The 23819-nt window shown below is 47.8% G+C and overlaps 1 protein-coding gene across 1 annotated transcript in view; it reads left to right on the top strand.

The window, feature by feature from the left end:
* The window catches only part of ADAM12 (ADAM metallopeptidase domain 12), a gene marked incomplete at its 5' end in the record, with an annotated part of 390130 nt that overhangs the window by 271696 nt on the left and 94615 nt on the right, over window positions 1-23819 (top strand). The window contains 2 exons of the mRNA XM_079699713.1: window positions 264-340; window positions 17595-17775. Of these exons, the coding sequence (XP_079555839.1) occupies window positions 264-340; window positions 17595-17775 (258 nt within the window). The remainder of the gene's footprint in view (window positions 1-263; window positions 341-17594; window positions 17776-23819) is intronic.

The raw sequence follows: 23819 nt of genomic DNA, 5'->3' as shown, positions 1-23819 counted from the left end.
TCCTGAAGGGTGTCAGAGAGACGAGAATGGAACCGGGATGCAATTAGAAACCCTGTTGATAATCTCTAAGTAAATCAGATATTCCTGCCATAGATCCTGGCTGGGTCACGTGGGGCTGGCATGAAACATTAAGACCGCTGACTGGTTCAATATTTTATGCAAAAGGGAATTCTGTAGCTGAAAACAAGATGATTGGAGGCCATTGGTTTATTGTGAGTGGGCAAGAAGACAGCATGACTGAACCGACTTTCTCCTCCTTTCAGGGTCACTGTTACTACCATGGACACGTGCAGGGCTATTCTGGTTCCACGGTCAGTCTCAGCACTTGTTCTGGTCTCAGGTAAGTGACCTTGACAGTGGCAGCTCTAGCCTTAAGCACAGTTACCGCAGACCACCCCCTTCTCCAACCGCTCTAAAGCACTAGAGTGACGGACCTCACCCCTGCCTGGGAGAACTGAGGAGCCCTTGCCTGGCAACGTGGAGGGCACCGCACACCCCCCCACTCCCATCTCAGCTCGCCTTCCTTCGCCGCTCCTCTTTCGAGGCCGTCCTCAGGCCTGGTAGGTTGGCTGGGTTTCAGCAGCCAAGGATTTGGGGAATATCTTTTGTTTTTGTGGCTCGATGCCAAACAACTCCCAGTGTTAAAAAAAAATAGGACATTAGGTATTAGCATTTCAGCTGCTTGCTTAATAAAAATGAAAAGGGCCTCTTCTCACTAGGACACAAAGTGAGGGGCTGACTGAGCACAGATCAGGTGAACTGAGTACGGGCCTGGGTGGCAGGGACCCCTGCCCGACGCAGGAAACAATCCCTTCTGCTGCCGAGGACGAGCCAGCCCTGCCTTCCAGTCGCAGCAACTGACCCCGGCGGGCTCTGTGGGCTCCCCAGGAAAACCAGTCTGTTGACAGATTCCCAGCTGCCTCAGCCTCTTGACTGGGTTTATCTATCTAGTTTGTGAACTAGCAGCTTGTGTCCTCAAAGTCCTGCTTTGCTTTGGCCGCTGCCCCCAGAGTGTGGGTCTGCGGAGGGAAGGACGGAGGGCCTGGGACAGCGGCGGCCCAGGGAATGCGGGACTGTGCGCCGTGGGTCTGCGAGTACTGCATGCCATGGCGGAGAAGGAACCTCAGTGCACACCCCGCACATACAACATACACACCACAGACACACAATATAACACACACACATTCACACCACAGACACATACATAATATACCACACACACCACAGACATACATACCACACACACACACACAATATACCACACACACCACACACACACAACATACACACCACACACACACAATATACCACACACACACAACATACACACCACACATACAATATACCACACACACCACACACAATATACCACACACACAACACACAACATACAGACACACAATATACCACAACACAACACACAACATACAGACACACAATATACCACACACACCACAGACACACAATATACCACACACACCACATTCACACCACAGACACATACATAATACACCACAGGGCTTTCCTGGTGGCGCAGTGGTTGAGAGTCCACCTGCTGATGCAGGGGACACAGGTTCATGCCCTGGTCCGGGAAGACCCCACATGCCGCGGAGCGGCTGGGCCTGTGAGCCATGGCCTCTGAGGCTGCGCGTCCAGAGCCTGTGCTCCGCAACGGAGAGACCACAACAGTGAGAGGCCTGCGTACCACACACACACAAAAAATAACAATAATAATAATAATAATAATATACCACACACACCACAAACATACACACCACAGACACACAATATACCACACACACCACAGACACACACAATATACCACACACACAACATACACACCACAGACATACACAATATACCACACACACAACATACACACCACACACACAATATACCACACACACCACACACACAACATATACACCACAGACATACACAATATATCACACACACAACATACCACACACACAATATACCACACACACAACATGCACACCACACACACAATATACCACACACACAACATGCACACCATAGACACACACACAATATACCACACACACCACATACACACCACACAATATACTACACACACCACACATACACACCTTAGCACACACGTACCACACACTATATACCACACACCAAAACACACACAGTACAAGCACCACAGACACCCTGTAACACACACACAATTTATCACACACGACATACCACACGTATCAACACAACACACACACAACATGCCACACACAACATACCCCGGGCACACAATGCACCTTGGACAACTCAGCACACGTAACACACTACACATGACGGGAGCGAAGTGGAGATTGGGGTCCTGGTCAGGGTTTAGCGGCTGTGGATGGAGACAGACGCCCCGCGCAGGGGGAGCGGAAGCGGCGCTCTTGGCAACCTTGCCTCCCGTGAGTCCTGCGGCGCTGTGAGCAATCACAGGTACTCTTGAATTAATGAGTAATCGCATTGGCGGCTCTTATGGACAGACAGTACAGCCGCTAGTGGACGGAATTCTCCAGAATAACAGCACCCGAGTCTGGCCGCAGCCTGGTCAGCACGTGCAGCCCTGGGCCCGGCTGGCAGCTGGACCGGTCCGAGGGAGGGTGCAGCAGGGCCTCCGGCCGCACGTCCCCCTGCCCGTCCTTTCCTGGGGCATCCATGCCCCACGTGCACCCCCAACCCCCCCCGACCCCCAACACGTGTCCCCCCGCCTGCTGCCATTCTTCATGGCGTGGACCACCTGTGCACCTTACATGCACGTGAAGGAGGGCCTCGCCGTGCACCCTACGGTCGGCGTCCGCGCTCAGCATCGTTTGGGCATCGTCCTTCCTGGCGCGTGAGGGTGGCCTCTTCCCTCACCTTGCACAGCCTTCCATTCCACAAACACCCGCATTTCCTCGCCTCGTTTTCTCCGCCACGTGCATTTAGGTGGTTTCCAGTCTCTCTCAGCTGCCAACGACCAGCCCCGCAGGCCTCAGGCTCCGTGACCCGGGTGCGGCTCGGATGGAGGCGCCCGAAGGAGGGAAGGGTGTGACCTGCCCAGTCCTGCCGCCGTGTCCTGTCAGCGTGCCTGCCCCGTTTCCACTCTGACCATCAGAGGACGGGGGTTCTGTTTCCTCACGTCTCCCCCAGTCCTTGAGATACCGGATTCATTTTTAAGTATTTACCATTGGAATCTAACAGTCTGTCCAGAACTGGCTCCCCACCCCCTTTGCCCGCTCCAGTCCCACGCAGGGAAACAACAGCAGCAAACGTGGGCTGGGGTGAGGAGGTGACGGGAACATTCAGGAACGCGTCAGGGGGAGAGCAGTTTGGGGGGGACCATGAGTGCCCAGGGCACAGTGGGAAGGTTTGAGGGGCCGAGGGAGGCGGGTGGGATCAGTTAGAGGACTGAAGGGCTGTGTGGGGCTAAGGGCCCAGTTCTCCTGGAAAACCAGGGCACAGGCACCTGGAGGACACAGAGATGAAGGACAGGATGGGGTCAGCCCCGCTGGCATCTGGGCCAAGGTGAGTGACCAATTGGAGGTAGGCCCTCTGGGATCATCAGATAGATGTCCGTGCCCCCGAGCACAATAGCCCAAGCAGTGACCAGTCACTGGGCCTCCCTGAGCGCCAGTTGCCTTGTATTTAAAATGGAGATAAAGACTCTAGCTGAGACTGGTGGTTGTGAAAATAAGTACAATGACCCATAGGAAAGCCCAGCCCTGTGCCTGACCTTGAGTGAGCAGCCAATGGAAAAACCATCAGCCACTTGAGACAGTCTTACATTCTTTGATTCTGGGACTGGGCCAGTCAGGGAGGCGTGACCATGCTGTGTTTCTGGGTTAATTCCATGCAGAGCTACACTGCTCCTACGAGGGCCGGGTGGAGCACACAGGACCACACACACCTGAGAATTACAGTCACCCCTCTCCTGTGTGGTGGCCAATACACCTGACAGTAGAGAGTCTCTAACACATACATGGGAAGTCGGCACTTTACTGTCACACCTCTCTGGAACCTAAAAGATGGACCTGTTTTGAAGGCTAGATATTTCCAATCTTCAAATTAATATAGAGGTCACTGTGTGCAAAGAACATAAAAGCTAATTCAAACTGGCTTAAAGACCAAGCATAGAGGTAGATTCATGCTATCGAAAAGTCCAGAGGTGGCTTCAGGTATGACTGGTTCCAGGGCCTAACTGATGTTATCAGAATCCATTCTCTCTCCATCTTTGGCCTCTACCTTCTTCTGTGTTGATTTCATTCTCAGGCACTGTTTATTTTTGCGGTGACGGAGGGTCTTCAGGCAGCTCCAGACTTACATCCTCAGAGGGCAAGTAGAAGAATGAGGACCCTTAAGCTCAGCAAAAGTCCTCAAAATGCAACTTATTGTCCCTCACTGGGTCATGGGCCCCTCCCTGAAACAATCAGGCTCTAGGCGTGCGGGCTTCAGTAGTTATGCCACGTGGGCTCAGTAGTTGTGGCTCGCGGGCTCTAGAGTGCAGGCTCAGTAGTTGTGGTGCACGGGCTCAGTTGCTCTGTGGCATGTGGGATCCTCCCGGACCAGGGCTCGAACCCGTGTCCCCTGCATTGGCAGGCAGACTCCCAACCACTGCGCCACCAGGGAAGTGGTGGGTGGAATGCTCTAAATTAACAGGTTATGTGCCCAACCCCTGGGCCAGGCTGAGTGTGAACCACACCCAGCCTCAGGGGCTGGTGCGGGTTGGGGAGAAGGGTGGGTACATGAAGGAAAACCAGAAAAAGGACAGATGAGGGCCAGGGACACACAGAAACTACAGGCCAACTCTAACAACAGCTTCCACATGTTTGTGAAAACTCTAAGCTAGCGAAACTGAGACCAGGCGTACATGGAGACGTCCGGGTTGGTCTGATAACTTTCAGGTGTTTTCATAGGGTATCAAACCCTTGATGGATAAAGAGATGAGGGTATCTTCAAGGGAATTCCTAATAGCTCCTTTTTACACTAAATAAAACAATCTGCAAACCAGTGACATTAACTAATTAGTTTTAAATTATGAAGATGAACGACTGGGTAGAGTATTCCTGAGTAACATTTAAATAGGACAGATCTGCCCCCTGTGCTTGGCCTTGCCACTTGCTCTCTACTCCCTGTCCTTCATCCCAGGCCTGCCCCCCAAAGACACAGGTAACTGGCAGGGTCCCCGGTTTCTCCCTCATAGAGGGGTCCATCTCTCTGACCAGATTCTGCAGAGCGTCTGAGTCTCAGGACCACCTCCTGTCTCCGGCACCTGGAGAATGTCTGCCCACCCCACCCCGGGTACCTGGCACAGAGCACAACTTGGCAAAGAGGGATACTGTGAAATACTTATGGCTGGGGTTCCAGGAAGAGTCAGGGGAGTGAGTGCTGCGTCATCTGGTGTCGACCACCAAGACGGGGTGGGAACACTGACGGAGCAGGCTGCTGCGTGGGGATGGAGCTCCTGAGAATTTTAATTTCCCAGATCTTTGTGCTGTTGTTACAAAAGCAGCAGACCATGCATCAACAGAGAAATTCCGGAGTTATGTAGTCAACTTTATGATCTTGCGAGGAGAGAATCAGACCAGAGTCAAAGCTGTGTTCGATCAACTGCTTCCTGGCAGAAGAATCAATCGAGAGGGGAAGTAAAAATGCAACTAGAGTAGCACCAGCCTGGTAGATTTTGAGAAAGAATATAGGATTAAAAATTATGTGAAATATGGTGTGACCCCAAAATACATTCAGAGCTAGGAATGTGGAGGAAAACTCGAGTGTCCTAGGGGATGCATTAATTAGAGCCCAGCAGATTACAGTTTTGCAGAGAAAAAGCAGAGAAGGAACATCCTGCTTTGCTTCAAAAAGGCTGATCAAAGACGGGCAGGCAAGGAAAGCTCTGTCCTGGAAGAGAGAAGAGAGGAGGGAAGCAAACAAGTCATCCTTCTTCATTTGAAGCTTGAAGGGGAAAAGATAAGGAGAGAGAAACGCGTGGAGATCCCAGCAGAAAGGGGGATTAAAGAGGAAACAGCTCTTGAATGGAGGGAATGAAGTGCAACGTGGAAAATAGGTCATAAAAACGAGTGCCGCCATAGAGCTTATCCTTCCTTTGAAAGGACTCCAAGTCAAACGGGAAGTTCAGGCCATAAGTTAGTTTTGTACCATATCACATGTCTCCCCAAGATGCCCAGCCCTCGTTAGCACAGTGTCAGAGCAGCGTTCATGGTTCTCCTGGTCTCTGTTGCTCCCGCTGCTTCGTGCCTTGGCCCTGCCCCTGTGTCCCTAAGCCCAAGAGCATCCCCATGAGCACCAGATGCCCCCTGACACTGTCATGCCTGGGTACCATGTTCCAGTGATGCGGAGAGAATTCTGCCCCGTCCCAGAGGAGCTTAGCCGCTGTGTTTTGTAATGGGACAGACGTCCAGTCCTGGCTTGCTCCTGCCAGGGCATCCAGATAGCCATGTCCCTGTGTCCTGATCTGATTCACAAACACCGCATTGCTGTCCCCTTCCAGCTCCCTGGTTAGAGCATGAGATCCTTAGGGGGGAAGAGCCTGTCTCTCACCATTTCTTCCTCTTCTCTTGCTCCACCTCCGAGCTTCTGCTTAGAAACCTGGCATGAGGACTCTTGGGGGCTCCCAATTTTGGAATGAGCCAAGAGTCTTCCCATCCCCTGTGGGCATGGTGGTTAAAATGAGGTTTAATTTCTTAGGGAATCACCACCTGTGCTTTGATAGACTTAAGGGAAGCATTGACGTAACAGATGAGGAAACTGGTATCTAGAGCTGTTAACTAGGTATTCATTGTAATGACAACTTCATTTTTAAGGGGAGTTTCGGATACCTGAGCACGAGGTGCACACGCAGTCACACCTACACACTCACGCTTTTACACGTGCTCTCGCACACAGGCGCACACACGCAGACACACCCCCCCCCAAGGGTGATGACAAGCAGGCTATGTCCTGCTTTACTCTTTGCCACCATCACACTTCCTGCTTTCAGGAGGGCAGGGACAGGTGTTAGTGCCACTGCTTTACAGAGCAGCTGAGGCTCAGTCACCAGGAGCCTGGTCCTGATGCTGCAGCTCGGAGCTGCAGGTGCTCACGTCAAAGGATGCTGTCACCCCCTTCCTAGTCACAGCTGCTGTCTCAGGGGAGAGGCATCTCGTGCATTGACACCAAGCCTTGGCTCGTGCGATGCTCACTAAGCTGTAGGCAGGGGTTACATTCCTCAGATTATGATTGAGGAAGCAAAGCCTGGGAAAGTGGCTTCCCCAGAGTCCCTCAGCTGTAATGGGCAAAACTCCATCTCAAACCCAAGTCTGGCTGACTCCTTGTTCCATATTTGCTCCACTAGATCTTTTGCACAACTTGGATCCAACCTTCTTTTTCAGCCCCATCGTCCTCTACCCTGAGGAACCCCTCCCCCATTCCAGCCCCACGGTTTTCTACATGTTTCCGGAACATGCCCTGCATGTGTCTCACTGCCTTTATCCCTTTTGTGTCTCGGCCTGGGACACACTCCTCTCCCCATCTCTCAGTGGCTTTGGAAGGTTTACTCTCCCACGAAAGCCCAAATTAAATGATGCCTCCTCCACAAAGCCCACCCTGGCCTCCCAGCCACTCCTTGCCATGCAGCTCAACCCTGCCTCGCCTGTTCCATCATAGACAGCCCTTGCTTCCGCACCACAGTGCCTGTAGCATAGCAGGCGCTTCCTAGAGATCTGTTTACACCCCTGGGTTAAGGCACCCGTCCTGCTTTGGCTCACTTACAGTCGATTACTGTACCTTGTGCTTTCACTACCCTGCTGTAAGGACCTTCAGGATAGGGAACATGTCTGATAAGCTCTTAGCACTGGCCTTAGATGTGGGAGACAGCACAAGATGCTTTTAAAAATTCAATTAAATAAAAATACTCAGATGCCAGGTTATTTGGTACCTGAATAAGTCCACACATTGCTGTGTTCCTTTAATGTCTTGCATTGATTTTAATTATGTAACATAAAGTTTACTGCCCTAAGTTTTACATAATGAGATCAAACATAACACAAAATGCAGGAATACTTCTTGCTCCACTACACTATTGAAAAAGAGTCAATCAACTTATTTTTCAAAGGGTAGAATTGACCAGTGTTATGGTCCATGGAATCAGAACTAACCATTATAATGAAAGTAATCATTTGTAATTTAGCGATCAGGGCAATCGCAACCATCATGTTTCAAAAAAGAAAGAAAGGAAAAGTTCTGCTTTGATGCAGTGTTGTTATTTATAATTTAACAAACACGTTGAATTGATCCATTTGAAGAAATTGACCAGAAATCTCAGCTGAGAAAGTGAAAAAAGGATCTTAGGAGGGAAACAAGTCAGAGGGAGTGAGGCGAGTGCTGGGAAAGGAGCCTCAGCCCTCCTGAAGGACTGGCCACGTCCAAGGATGCCGAGGAGTTGCCCCCAAACCTCCCTGGTACCTCTCAGCTGGACTTGAGTGTTCGCTGATCTGGGTGGATGTGGGTTTTCCAGATGTCACAGCTCAACCTAAATGGCCCATGGCAAAGTGGTCTAAGGGGCCGAACAGTCAGGCACGTGGAGACGACCTTGCCTTTGCTGTCCTGTCTGCTAGGAAAGCAGGGCCCTGGGCCCACCCTAGCACTGTCTGGAACCTGGCACGTTCTAGGTGCTCAATAAACATTGGTGGAATCAATGTGCTCTCCCCAAGCCATCAAGTGGTCAGTGAAACTTAATCCCAGCCAGTTCAAATTTTTAAAAAATCTTTAAAGTGTAGTAGATCCCGTTAAGAAAGAAATTAGCTTAGAGCGGGAGGTGAAGTTAATTTGACCTTGACCTCTGTTCTGTGACCTTCGGCTCCCCTAGCTTCTATCAGGCTGGGCTCCGCGGGCTCCCCTCCACCCCGCAGGCCACGCCACCTCTGGTGAGGGCTCTCCTTCTCCCTCCCTCTTCCTCCGTGGAGATATTCATTCCGTCATCCTGTGTAAACAGCTGTGGGAGCCACAGCTGGGTTTGGAGCCCTTCTGCACCGTCTCCAGGGCTGCTCTGGTCCCCACCCTGAAGGACCCCCAAGGTCAGGTCAAGTCTCAGTTCTCCCAGGCTCTACTCTGATTCAAAATTCAGAATGTCCAAATCCCAACTCCTTGGTCCCCAGACTGGCCCCCCTCCTGAGCTCTTTTCCATTCAAGGTCCAGCCCATCCCAGGCTCCTAGCTTGGCCCCCGGGGGGATCTCTGATAACCTCTGGCAGGCACCAGCCCCTGCCACGCCCACCCCTTACAGCATCTCCCTCATCCATCTCCCTTTCCCCATTCCCCCGTCGCCACCCCAGAGCAGCCCTCCCTCCCTCCAGCACTTTTTTTTTTTTTTTTTTTTTTCCTTTGCGGTACGCGGGCCTCTCACTGTTGTGGCCTCTCCCGTTATGGAGCACAGGCTCCGGACGCGCAGGCCGAGCGGCCACGGCCCACGGGCCCAGCTGCTCCACGGCATGTGGGATCTTCCCGGACCGGGGCACGAACCCGCGACCCCTGCATCGGCAGGCAGACTCTCAACCACTGTGCCACCAGGGAAGCCCCCTCCAGCATTTTTAAATTGCGTTGCACCCTTGCTTCCTCCACCCTTCCCTTCACATCCATCTTGCACATTCCAGAAGGTCGTGTTTCAAAAACACTGCTCGATCATAAGCCCCGCCACCCTCTGCACTCGAAACCACACGGCTCCCCACGGCCTATATGTCAGAGCCCCTGTTCACTCGCGTGCTTGTGCAACAGTGTTTCCACGGGTGTTTATCCATCACCTCCTCACACACTGATCACTGCAGCCAGACATCATTTTAATACGAGGAAGCAAGTGCCGTGAAGTAGGTGTACACAAAACCACACAAGAAACTCAGCAGAAGGGCCCAGGGGATCCTGCAGGGAGGTATGGCTACCCTGGACCTCAGAGGTTATGCTTCAGCCTGGAAGGCTCTGCCCGAGGGCTGCCCGGGAACGGTGGGAGCCTTTGGGTGAAGACGTGGCCCCAAAGCAGCTGCATCCCGCAGGCCAGAGGGGTGGCCACCAACGGTTACAAGGCAAGGAGCCGGTGGATTTGATAGAGGTCCTGGGATGGAGGTGGGGAAAGGCAGAGGAAGAGGGACCAGCAAGAGCCACGTCCCAGCAGCTGGGAGTTGGAAGTGCCTGGAAGAGGCAATATTGTCTTCTGCGCAAAGCGTGTGCGGCACGGTGGGTGACAAGGCCACAGGTGCAGCCCGAGGTCTAAAGCCAAGGTGAGCGCCTTGCCTGGCATCGACCACCGCCCAGGTCCAGTGCCCGCCCTCCTTCTGTGGCCCCGCTGTCCTTCTGCGCGTGTCTCCGTTTCAGCCCCAGTGTTTCTTTCTGAGCACACGCTGACCTTTCTCTCCCCTGCACTCTTGCTCCTTCGAGGCCGTTCACGTGGCCCCCGAGCTCCCCACACCTCCAGGCCCTCCCCATCCTCCAGAACTCCCTTCAAGGCCCTCGTTTCACATGGGCTGTTTATCAACCATTCCTAGGTCAGCGCTGGGCTGACTGACCAGCCTCTGGGCAGCTCTGAGTTTCTCTGGCATTTTGCACTTGGCATTCAGCTGCGCCCACCCTGGCACAAGTCCTTGGTGACTCAGGAGAGGAGCTGACCATCCAGAGTGGCCAAAGGCAAGGGAGCAGGCTTGGGAGCCAGGTCCATCTGGGGAACCCTGGCACTGCCACTGACCAGCTGTGTGCCTGTGTTAGTTTCCTAGGGCTGCCGTAACAAATGACTGCAAACTGGGGGGCTTTAAGGCAACAGAAATGTCTTCTCTCGGAGTTCCGGAGGCCAGAAGCCTGAAATCAAGGTGTTGGCAGGGTTGGTTCCTTTTGGAGGCTCTGAGGGAGAGTCCGTCCATGCCTCTCTCCTGGTTCCTGGCAGTCCTCAGCGTTCCTGGCCTTGTGGTCGCATCACTCCAATCTCTGCCTCTGTCCACAGGGCCTTCGCCCCTGTGTGTCTGTGTCTTCTCCTTTTTCTGTCTCTAGTGAGGACACACGTCATTGAATTTAGGGCCCACCCTAAATCCAGGATAACCTTAGCTTGATATCCTCCACTTAATCACATCTGCAAACCACTGCCCCCTGTTGTTTTGTTTGTTTGTTTTTTGCTGCTCCATGCGGCACGTGGGGTCTTAGTTCCCCGTCCAGGGGATCGAACCTTCGCCCCCTGCACTGGAAGCATGGGAGTCTTAACCACTGGACTGGCGGGGAAATGCCCTCCCCCTTTGTGAAGGTTTATATTCACAGGTACCGGGGATGAGGACTTGGATATATCTTTTGGGGAAGCACAGAGACCATGGGCTCTCGTCACTGGCTTCCTGTTAATGAAAGGGGCTCATCATACCTGCTTTAGAGGACTGCTGTAAATATTAGAGAAAACAGAGACTTCAAGAGCCTGGTTCATGGTGGCAGGGAAGGGTGAGGAGTGACTGCTAAGGGTACAGGGTTTGCTTTAGGGGTGATGAAAACATTCTGGAATTAGACGGTGGTGATGTTTGTACAACTCAGTGAATATACTAAAACACCATTGAACTGCATGCTGTAAAAGAGTGAGTTTAATGGTTGGTGAATTATTTCTCAATAGAGCTGTTATTTCTAAAAAGGAGCCTGGCTCAGGGTAACCATCATTCACAGCTGCTATTATTATTATTGATATGCCAGTAATAGCTATTCTTTTTTTTTAACATCTTTATTGGAGTATAATTGCTTTACATTGTTGTGTTAGTTGCTGCTGTACAACAAAGTGAATCAGCTACTCGTATACACATGTCCCCATATCCCCTCCCTCTTGCATCTCCCTCCCACCCTCCCTATCCCACCCCTCTAGGTGGTCACAAAGCACAGAGCTGATCTCCCTGTGCTATGCAGCTGCTTCCCACTAGCTATCTATTTTACATTTGGTAGTGTATATATGTCAATACTACTCTCTCACGTCATCCCAGCTTACCCTTCCCCCTCCCCGTGTCCTCAAGTCCATTCTCTACCTCTGCGTCTTTATTCCTGTCCTGCCCCTAGGCTCTTCAGAACCTTTTTTTTTTAGATTCCATATATATGTGTTGGCATATGGTAGTAATAGCTACTCTTAACATTTTTTATAACAGTTTGTTTTACCTCTTTGGTCGTGTCTCCCAAACCTGATTATGAATTACATTTGAAATGGGAACCATGGGTGAGATGCCTTTATGGGTTCCATGGGAGCTAGCCTGGTGCTTTGCACGTAGCAAGGGATAATGAATATTTGTTTTGATTATACATAAGTAGTTCACATGGAAATTACTTATTCAAAATAAGCCTGATGGTGGTGCTACTGTGTTCACTAATACTGCTGCCATCACTGTGTATCAAACACAGATGAGGGGTTCCCTGGTGGCGCAGTGGTTGAGAGTCCGCCTGCCGATGCAGGGGACACGGGTTCGTGCCCCGGTCCGGGAAGATCCCACATGCTGTAGCAGCTGGGCCCGTGAGCCATGGCCGCTGAGCCTGTGCGTCCGGAGCCTGTGCTCCGCAACGGGAGAGGCCATAGCAGGGAGAGGCCCGCGTACCGCAAAAAAAAAAAAACAAACAAAACACAGATGAGGTGGGATACCGCTTTTACCCGTGAGCTCCTCCCAAAAAGGACTGAAATTAAATTTCATGCCAACTGCATCTCTAACATGGTTGGCAGCACAGTATTGAGCTCCAAAGTCTATTTCCAAGAAAATTCAGTTGCAATTGAACACAGAGTCAGCAAGGTTAATTCCCCCCCTTTTTTTTTTTTTTGCGGTACGCGGGCCTCTCACTGTTGTGGCCTCTTCCGTTGCGGAGCACAGGCTCCGGACCCACAGGCTCAGCGACCATGGCTACGGGCCCAGCCGCTCCGCGACATGTGGGATCTTCCTGGACCAGGACACGAACCCATGTCCCTTGCATCAGCAGGCGGACTCTCAACCACTGCGCCACCAGAGAAGCCCAATTCCCATTTTTGAGTCATCATCTGATTGCAGGTCATCAGAATCCATGTGCCACTACCTTGCTTGCCTGGGAGTAGAAAGAAAAATCATATGAAGAACAACGCCATTCAGCTGTGTGATTGCCTGACTCACCATTGCTTTGGAGATTAAAAACTGAATTTCGAGAAGGACAAAAACTTATCTTGAGGACGTGTAGGTCCCCTGAGTTATCACTGTGAAAGCTAACAAAATAGTAAATCTATTTAATATTTAAGCCGTTAAAATTGTAATAGGGGCTTCCCTGGTGGCGCAGTGGTTGAGAGTCCACCTGCCGATGCAGGGGACACAAGTTCGTGCCCCGGTCCGGGAAGATCCCACATGCCGCGGAGCAGCTGGGCCCGTGAGCCATGGCCGCTGAGCCTGCGCGTCGGGAGCCTGTGCTCCGCAACGGGAGAGGCCACAACAGTGAGAGGCCCACGTACCGCAAAAAAAAAAAAAAAAAATTGTAATAGATTCCTCTTTGTTTCCACTGAAGTAAAAACAATAGGGTTTTGAAATGTAAAGTAAAAGCCGCCTGTTTTCAAAGCAGCAGCTCCATTTCTTCGGCCCCTTTCCCTTTGATTTCTGCTTCTGTCACAGTCATCCCTGTTTCGGGCCCCACAACCCTCTCAAGACAGCACAGGAGAGAGGCAGGCAGGAGAGCGCAGGGGCGGAACATCTCAAGCCTCGGAGACCTGGGTGGAGACTGGGTCCCACCTGTACCTCCAGCTACCTGTGTGCCCTCGACAGCAGGGAAAATGACCCGAGCTGCGCTCTATGGGGATCCTCTGAGCCTGGATCCTAGGCAGAGTGCCATGAGGGGTGGCCCTCATCATCTCCAATCGCCCCTCTCTTCTGCTTCTCCCATTCACCACCACTCACTGCCCTGGAAGTTGGCCTCACCCTCCCCTCATAAGGGCCAGTCCCGTGTTCTCCTGATCCTCTTAATCTCCCCATAGAGAAGATACCCACAGTCTTCATCTTTCCCAAACACTGGCAACTGTCTTCTAACCTCTCTCCCCCTGCTCTACCAGTGGGAAGAGAACCCCACTTTCAAAGTCTGCTGGATTTAAATTCCACACTCTGAGATACTTCCAACTCCAAGTTGACAGCTAAATACCTATGACATTCAACTTAAATTACATTCGCTTATCTAGTTTGGGGCCAGAAAGGGCTGTGAGAACATCAAATTTTCACATCTCAGAAACCCCGAATCCTTGAATTTTGTGTCCACTGTGGTTTCCAGCAATCCCTAGAGCTAAATGATTAATTATACACAAGACAGTCCAAAGCAATTATTTAATTAAGATGTATTATAGGCTGCCAATTGTTTGGAGCAAAGGGAAAGGCTTCACCCCAGTTTCTCAACATCTGGCCTTTGGATGACTTAAAAGATAAAAGGAGATACCAGAACATTTTTATGACTGAGTAACAATTTCTAGAAATTTTCCATTAAGTAGAAAATCTTTTTCAGTCATGTGCTTCTCATGATTAGAACTTGGTGACAGATTTTACTGTAAGTGTTCAGCTTATTGAAATCCAATGCAACATAGAAAATGTTGCAATGCAAAATGAAATGTCGGTGTCATTTTCTTTTTAGGGCAGGAAAGTCAGCTTTCTAGCCAATCTCTCTTTTCCCCTCAAGTGTATTCATTTTCCACTTTACCCTGGCCTTTTTTTTGAAAATCTTTTTCTTAATTTAGGGTTTTTCAAAATCAACTTTAATAAACTGAAATGTCCTACTACCCATTCTAAACTGAGAAATCTAAGTTGTAGTTCATAAAGAACTTTTCAAAGAAAAAAATACAAGCCACCCCAGAGCTGATGACCGAAGCCCTGTCTATATGAATAGATCTACTTAGAGATACATGAAGACTGCAGTTTGGGGGGTTGGGAGTAGGGGCCAGGGTATATAAGAGAACAGCTGTATGTAATGACTTTTAATCAATCTGTGGGATTTGAAAATTGCCAAAACTTCTCAGTTACGCCAAACCACACTGGCTCCCCCATCTCTGAACAGTTAAGTGTCGTGATTATTGGTAACACACAGCTTAACTCTCCAGTGTTTTCCAGCTGCCCTGTGTGTCTCGGTGCGATCTTCTCAATTAGGCTGTGGTCATCCTGGACATGATCTTGCTGTTTCTTTCACTGCCTGTAACACTTCACAAAACAGGGCTAGTGGAGTAAACCAGCTGAATAATAATGAACTGATTAGCTTGTATGGGCTCACCGGTTGCGTTCAAAATAAATATTTGCCAAATCAAACCTTTTCCTTCCATACTATTTGAGTATTGAAATACTGTTGTTCCATTAAAATTTAAGAACGACTAAATAGTCACCTATAAATGGGCCATCAATAAGCATTGGATGAGTGAATGGCTGAACAAATGAGCAATAGTGGATGTTATAGGAACACCTTTCAAGCTCCATCCTTTGGAAACAAGCTCAGATCGTCTGAAAGAAACTGGTGGAGCACCCGACTTTTTCAGCTGTTTCTTAAGGACTAAGCTATTTCTTAAATCCTTGGAACTGATGCCCTAAAACCTGGAGCCCATGGACCTCATCCATAGTCCTGAATCTCCTGAAATTTTCTGAAAAATACTGTGGATCTATGTAGATGTGAACTCTTCTGGGGAGAGTACAAGGAGGAGGTTCATGTCTCAAAAAAGGTTGAGTCACTGTGTTAGAAGCATCTATTTACAATCAGATGAATTTTGCATGAAAATTGTATGCATTTATGAGCGCGGTCAACTTGATCAATAACAGAAGTTGCTAGATGTGTGGGAACTCTCAGAGCTGCTAGTTTACTGTTACCCAAGTTCTCATTTCTCTAAAGAAAAAACTGATGTCAACATCAGGAAGAGCCTTTTTAAGTTAAAGTACTTCTTATTCCACATTGGAAAAGAGAAAGGAAAACCAATGTGTAGGCCGATGTTCCCCCATCACTTAAAGAAACTGACATGGCTCATTTCCAGGAAGGAGGACACGTCCTGCTCCAGAAGGTCAGACATGCCCTGGGATCCATGGCATAAGGCCACCCCTGTCTCTGCAAGTTAAAATATTTAACAAATGTGTCCTTTTTTTTTTTTTTTTACATCTTTATTGGAATATAATTGCTTTGCATTGTTGTGTTAGTTGCTGCTGTATAACAAAGTGAATCAGCCATATGTATACATATATCCCCACATCCCCTCCCTCTTGCGTCTCCCTCCCACCCTCCCTATCCCACCCCTCTAGGTGGTCACAAAGCACAGAGCTGAGCTCCCTGTGTTATGCGGCTGCTTCCCACTAGCTATCTATTTTACGTTTGGTAGTGTATATATGTCCATGCCTCTCTCTCACTTTGTCGCAGCTTACCCTTCCCCCTCCCCGTGTCCTCAAGTCCATTCTCTACATCTGCGTCTTTATTCCTGTCCTGCCCTTAGGTTCTTCAGAACCATTTTGTTTTTAGATTCCATATATATGTGTTAGCATACGGTATTTGTTTTTCTCTTTCAGACTTACTTCACTCTGTATGACAGACTCTAGGTCCATCCACCTCACTACAAATAACTCAATTTCGTTTCTTTGTATGGCTGAGTAATATTCCATTGTATATATGTGCCACATCTTCTTTATCCATTCATCTGTCGATGGGCACTTAGGTTGCTTCCATGTCCTGGCTATTTTTAGTAATGCTGCAATGAACATTGTGGTACATGACTATTTTTGAATTATGGTTTTCTCGGGGTATATGCCCAGTACTCCCACAAATTAGCTAAGTAAAATACCAAAAAAAGCATACTTTTTTTTAATTCTTTTTTTTTTTGGAAGTATAGTTAATTTACAATGTTGTGTTAGTTTCTGGTGTACAGCAAAGTGATTTGGTTTTATGTAAATATATATATAAATTATATATATTATATGTACGTTATTTTTCAGATTCTTTTCCATTATAGGTTATTACAAGATAATGAATATAGTTCGCTGTTCTATACAGTAGGACCTTGTCATTTATCTGTACTGTATATAGTAGTGTGTATCTGCTAATCCCAAACTCCTAATTTATCCCTCCCAGTCCCTTAGCCTTTGATAACCATAAGTTCAAAAAAAGCATAGGTTTATACTTAACCTTATTTCAGAATCTTTTCAACTATTTAGGAAATTTAGTTGATCAGGATGAATAATTCAGGTGTAGAAATTTTCCTTTAAAAAAAAAAAAAAAGATTTCCCTTCTGAGTCATGTCTGCTAATCCAGATCTAGTTATTTTCTAAGTGGATGAAACATCTTTTCTCTCAACTCTTCCTCCCAGCAATATAACCTTGAGAAGTAAAAAACAAGCAAACGAAAAACGTAAAGACTAAACACAGTCGATTCTTTACCATAGAATATTTGAAACAAAAAACTTCGCAGACTTGGTTTTCAAAAGATTTACAAAAAAAAATCAATGCAAACATATGGCACAGGAATGTCCTTTCCAATTCAGACCTGAGAATATAAATAAATTGGTATTTCTCCTTTTATTCTCTGAATAAGAACTGGGTTTTAGCCATGAACAAGAAACTGCCCTTAAAAGTTACATAATTTTTCTTCTTTCTTTTTCAACAGGGGACTTATTACATTTGAAAATAAAACCTATATTTTGGAGCCAATGAAAAATGAAACCAACAGATACAAACTCTTCCCGGTGGAGAACCTGCAGAGCATCTGGGGATCCTGCGGATCAAACACAACGGGCCTCGCTATGCATGACAGGCTCCCACCGCCCTCCCAGACCTGGACAAGAAGGGTAGGAGGGAAACCCACGTGGTGTCTCTGGGGAGCTGGGGGCTCCAGCTAGGGACACCCACTGCTAGGCCATCTGGAGAAATTTTGCCATTTGTGTCTGAGGGATGGAGTTATTACCCAGTTTATCTGGAGGTGGTTGCTATGATGTGAACAGAACATAATCAGATACTGAAAGCTCCATTGTTGTATTAAACATCAGCCTCAGACTCATTAACCTATGGTGGGTAGAGTTGAGCTCAGAGGATGCAAAATCACATCTCCGGTGAGAACCTTCTGGGCCTAGACCCAGGAGTCTGCCCCACCGTTGGGCCCCTCCATGGTACACAGAACTGGACCGGAACCTCCACACCCTTGGGCAGCTCTCCCTTCTACGGGAAGAGACAGACAATATGGAGGTTTTGCCAATGCAAAATTAGGGTCTTCAAAATTAGAGTCTTCATAATAAGATCCTACAATTAGGGTCTTCATTAAGATTTGCACAGCATTCCCTGCCACTGCCCACTTGCCTGCCCTGGGTCTTGGTCCAGCAGTGTGGCTGAGGGGTGGTGTTTACCCCCAGTCCATACTAGGGGGCGCCTGTCCCACTTCCCTCGAGGGGTCTCTGCTTTCTGGCCACCTGCCCCTGGGTCTGCTCATCACAGGCCTTCCCTTCTGCTGCAGGACTGGAGAGAGTAGTTGCCCTAATGGAGTCTGGACCACAGATGTCCCTCCCGACTAAGAGGTACCCCCCTGGTGCAGCACCAGGAAACCTGCACCCCGAATGGCTGCCTGACCCTTTTACATCAGTATCACGTGGGCTCCACAGACCGCAGCAGAACTCTTAAAAAGGAGTAAGGGTAGCCACATCTGGCTGGAGGCCCTGAACTCAAAAGACTACAACCCGATAGGAAGTTATCGACGACTTCCTGATTTTTCATCTCTATCTTTCCTGTTCCTCTCTTGACAAGAAATGAAGAATTCCTAGATATGATGTCACTTAATGATGTACTTACATTTGATGGTCTGGGGACATGTTTTCAAGGTTCCATTTGACACTCTTTGTCCTTCCTGACTTTAATTTGAGCGTTACACTGCTTACCACTCAACACTTCATAAATATTGTGCCTCTTTTTATTCCTAATCATTTTTCTCAATTCAGACAGTAAACGTTATCCTAAGCGATTTTTTCTCCTTCTTAAAATTTTCCTCCTACCTGTGGAGAGGTGTGTGTTCCCCTAACCTGCTTTTTTTTTTTTTTTTTTTTTTTTTTTTGGCGATACACAGGCCTCTCACTGCTGTGGCCTCTCCCATTGTGGAGCACAGGCTCCGGATGCGCAGGCTCAGCGGCCATGGCTCACAGGCCCAGCCGCTCCATGGCATGCGGGATCTTCCCAGACCGGGGCACGAACCCATGTCCCCTGCATCAGCAGGTGGACTCCCAACCACTGAGCCACCAGGGAAGCCCCCGTAACCTGCTTTTAACTGAACTGCTTTAGGACTTTTCATTTTAACTTTACATTCATTCTTTCCACCCTGATTCCACCTATATGACCCTAACTTCCTCTGTCTGTTAACATGCTCCCAAGGTTTTCTGCAGCAGGTGCTTGCAACCTCTTTTTTTCTTGTTTTTCCCCATCACACCCGGTCAGGCACTGTGGCTGACTTTGACGTTGACACTCAGTAGTGGGGCTGAATCTCAATCCCCGAGAAAAGGACTTGAAAAATGCCCCCACCTCCACCATCAGCAGCAGCTTGACGGAATCTTCCTGCTCTCCTCCCCTGAGCCAGCTTAGAGTGACAGATTTAAGAGATGGAATCCCAGAGACCGGCCTCTGTGGTCCCCAGGCATGTTTGTTTCACGCTTACGCTTGCCTTTGATTCCAGACCTCAGATAAGATGAGATGAGGCCGTAGCTTTCACAATCATAAACAAGTAGAACATTTGCATTTTGTTTTCCAGGCGTCTTGATTTGAGTGCCTTGTTGATCACACGTTATCCACCTTGTGAGATTTATAACTTGACAGTTTAAACAGCACTCAGATATGTTTGCCGTTTCATTTGGAAGTCAGTCCTGACTTGGTCAGGCCTTGCCAGCCATATTTTAATTCTTTAACTAAGCTTACGGCTCCCTAGAACTAGGATTGGCACAGTAATTTCCAGTCATTTTGACGTGTAGAGAGATGGAGAAAACCTGAATAACAATGTTGTTTTGTTACTTATGCATATGCAAGTGTAAATGAACCTTTAAACTGTAAAGGGGAGGCATTGCATGCACTTCAACTCCGTTCTCAATATTCCTCTCTAGAAATAGTCGGGATTGTTTTTATGGAAGAGAAAATGTCTCTGACTTAAAGCACATCGATACTGTGAAAACAATACAAAAAACAATTTTCAAATAAGTGGAATATGTGAGAATTAAAATTATACACAAGACAGTTTGGGGCAGTACCTATGGAAAATATGAAAGGGAAATACTCATGTTCTATGCCCCTTACCTGCCAGACTTAACACTGCCTTTATTTATACTCAAAAATCAGTATAACTGCATCTAACCCATCTAGTTTATGCACTGCAGCAACTGCATTTGCTTTTTCCCAGCATTTTTCTCCCCGTACTAAATGTTAACTATTGTACAGATTGGCTTGCAGACTGAGATTTTTCTGCAGATGTGTGTGTTTTTCTTCAATGAGCAGCAGGAATAAATCTGCACTCGGGGTATGCACTGGCTATAATATAAGCCTGAGCTATTGTTTGTCATTTTTACAAGGCTTTACATTAGATTTTAGTGAGAACCCAAGTTGCTTCTGGAAGGATGCCTGCAGTCGGAGGGCTTCCTCGCCGGTTCCCTCCTCTGCAGCTTTTTAAGTCCAGCCTGCAGAGCCCCTGCCACTCAGCCCTCCTGTGACTGCTCCCTCCCTCTCCATCAGCTGTTCATTCAAAAATGCAAACGAATTTTAACAGAAGCCTGAGCAGACTATAAAGAAGGTGAAGGCCATAAATCTGCTACTGGAGAAAATCACGTAATACATCCCGAAGGCAAATGTAAATTATTTTTGAATTATCCTCTCCGGGGATTATCTGTGCTATTGTTCCCCTCCACTAGTATGGATAATTAGGAGTCACATGTAAAAGTCAGTGCCTTCTCTAGAAAGCCATGTTTGCTTGGGCTACTGAGTTCAAATAGGACATCTGGTCAGGGAGACCCTGTAGTTTCCTCAAAGGCAGACACTCTGAAATGGACCAGGGCCGTTGCTTTTGGGTTTCTAGACAGGCTGCCATATTGGTTTAACAGAAGTCACAGTAGAGACGGTGGGAGTAGTATTAACAGTAATGTGTATTATCTGTAGAGTCTAGTAATAGTTGAATATCTGGAACTGGCCAGAACCATTGGAAAACTTGTTAATTAGAGCAGGCATTTAATTTTTAATTTTAATTTTTTAATATAATTTAATTTTTTTAATATTTAATTTTAATTTTTAAATTTTTAATTTAATTTTAATTTTTAAAATTTTTCTCTAATATAACCACCCTCACCTCTGTACCTCCTCTAAGAGGCCATACACACCAAGTTCCTTTACTGCCTTGGTCATTCTTAAATCTTGGTGGATAACAGAGCCAGCACTGCTATTGCTTCCTTGGCCCTGAGCTCTGAGCATCTCTCAGCGTGAACCGAGGTTCCAAAATATCCAGGTGTGGATTCCTATTGACTCTTGTATCGATTGAAACTCTAGATGAGTAAATAACAGCTCTCACTTCTGCCACTGGCGTTTTAGACTCAATTTCAATACGTTGCATCTGTCCCCATTAACATTCAATTCATCAGATTCAGCCCATTCTTCCAGCATTTGTCTCGTTTGCTTGCTGGTTCTGCAGCCTGTGTTATTAACCAGACCTCAGAGGCTGTACCCCACGCAGATATGATCTGTGTGCTCGGTCCCCATGCAAATCGTTGGTAAGGATGGTAGAGATGACCTTTCACAGCAGAGACCAGCACCCAGTTCATACATATTCATAAAGTGGCCTTAGAGTCAAGGCACGGAGCCTGGCTTGAGCCAACAAGGATCTTTCTTTACTCAGAGGAAGTTAAACCAAACTTCTGATTCAGCAAATTTGCTGATCTTACCGTCTATGGAAATGGTCCTGGTTCCATTGTTATTGTTTTGTTGTTGTTGTTGTTTGGTTAAAACACCCAACTTGAATCTGTTTGCCTCTCTCCATCCTTACAACCTCAAACTGTCACCAGCGCTCACCTGTGCCCTCCACTTCCCCTATGGTCCCCCGATAATCCATTCTCCTCCCAGCAGCCAGAGTGATGTGTAAAGAACCTCACATTCAAGGGTTCCCCCACTGCTCTCCGATAATTAGATTACCGGCCAGCCTCCTCACCATGGCCCCTGTCCTCTGTCTCCATCTTCAGCCACATCTCATCCACACTTTTCCCTCACTCACCAGACGATAGCCATCCTGCCCGCTGCTACGACACTCCAAGCTCTCCCCAGCCTCAGGACTTGTGCTGTGTTATCCCGTCTCCCTGAAACACCATTTCAGGGACCTGGCCCATAGGAAGAGAGAGTTGGAATGAGAATTTATTGTCACCCTCATCCTGACTTGTTTTCTGACTCGGGTTAAGTTCCCAAAGCCAGAGTTCTTGTTGTAACATGTGTAGGGGTCATTCTCCCCGAGAACTTGGCTGTGATGACTTTGAGAGGCCCAGGAACAGCTTCCCGCTTGAGCAAGACTCAAAGAACCCCTCGGTCTGCACCTCGGAGTAGAGAATGGTTGGGCCATCCTCAGAGGCTTATATACTCTTATCTGTTTGGGGAAGGGCTTTTGTTTATCATCACCCCCCAAAATGAAAATCCAATCAAGCAACCAGTTTCGAACGTTGCTCTGTATATCAAACATTTTAAATATGATTTTTTTAACCGGATAGCCCAGATAGGTGGAAATCATGTGGAGGTAATTTAAGCCTCTCTGTGTGTGCAGCTGAGGGAAGAAGGAACCTTTGCGGCCATGAGCCAGCCACTCCCCCATGGCTTTCTATTATTATGTGGTTAGGTTTCTCTCTGAGCTAGCAATTCTCTGCATTCATGAGAAAATTTGGACTTCTCTGAAAACTGCAGAGACAGGAAAATTGGGTTCATGTGTTTGTTTTCATTATCTGGAATTGTGTATTTTCTAAATGATGATCCAAGGCCATTTGGAAATATCCCCTGGTCGTTTATTTCACCCCTTTGCAGTCTGAACGGTGTAAACGTCTGAACAACCAGGGCTCTCCCTATGAGTTTTTCAATGGGAGGCTAGTTTATTTTTTCTTTAATAGAGCTGTATTTTCTTCTGTAAGATGAGCTGAATCTGGTAAATTCAGCTCATGGTAAATCAGGGAATTATGGGAGGAAAAGAGGCTTCTGCTTTCCACACCTGAATAAGGAGAAGGGGCAAGATCTTCACACTTCGAGAAGGTGTCTCATTTTGCATACACCAGTGGGTACTGCTGGGACTAATCTTTCCTTTGTGTGTACGTAGTTTTCACCATAAAGCATGCCCACAACGTATAGTTACAAAGCTTAACTTTTCTCCCTTGTAACATTGTAAAAGTATGAGAAATTATACCTTTCATGGTGCTTTATTTTTCCTTCCTCCATAAGGTTTCCAGATTTCTTTAGGGATACCTAAATTCATGAATCAGCACAGCTGGGCCGCAAGGAGGAACACTGCTATGATACAAACATTTTTCCTGTAAAAATCTGTTTGGAAGATCCCGGACTGATGGGGATTTGTTTCATAAAAGATGTTTCCCTCAGGATTATGTGACTGGAAAGCTGATTCAAAGCATGCCTTGGTCATCTTTGCTTTTGTCTGAAAGCGTGGTTATAACATGCAAGTTTTCAACGTTAAGCAGTGTGTGTAGTTAACTCATACAGCAGCGATATCAGCTATGAGGACCGAGACCAGTTGAACCCTCATTTCCTCCGACTGCATTTTACTGCAGAAACTGAAGGCTTTGTTTTTAATGTTTGCTTCTTGAGACCACCCTCCATGAATTGCTTTTTTTTCCTCCTGAAA

This window comes from Hyperoodon ampullatus (assembly GCF_949752795.1).
Source record: "Hyperoodon ampullatus genome assembly, chromosome: 1".
NCBI lineage: Eukaryota > Metazoa > Chordata > Mammalia > Artiodactyla > Ziphiidae > Hyperoodon > Hyperoodon ampullatus.
This window is presented reverse-complemented; position numbering and strand designations above follow the sequence as displayed.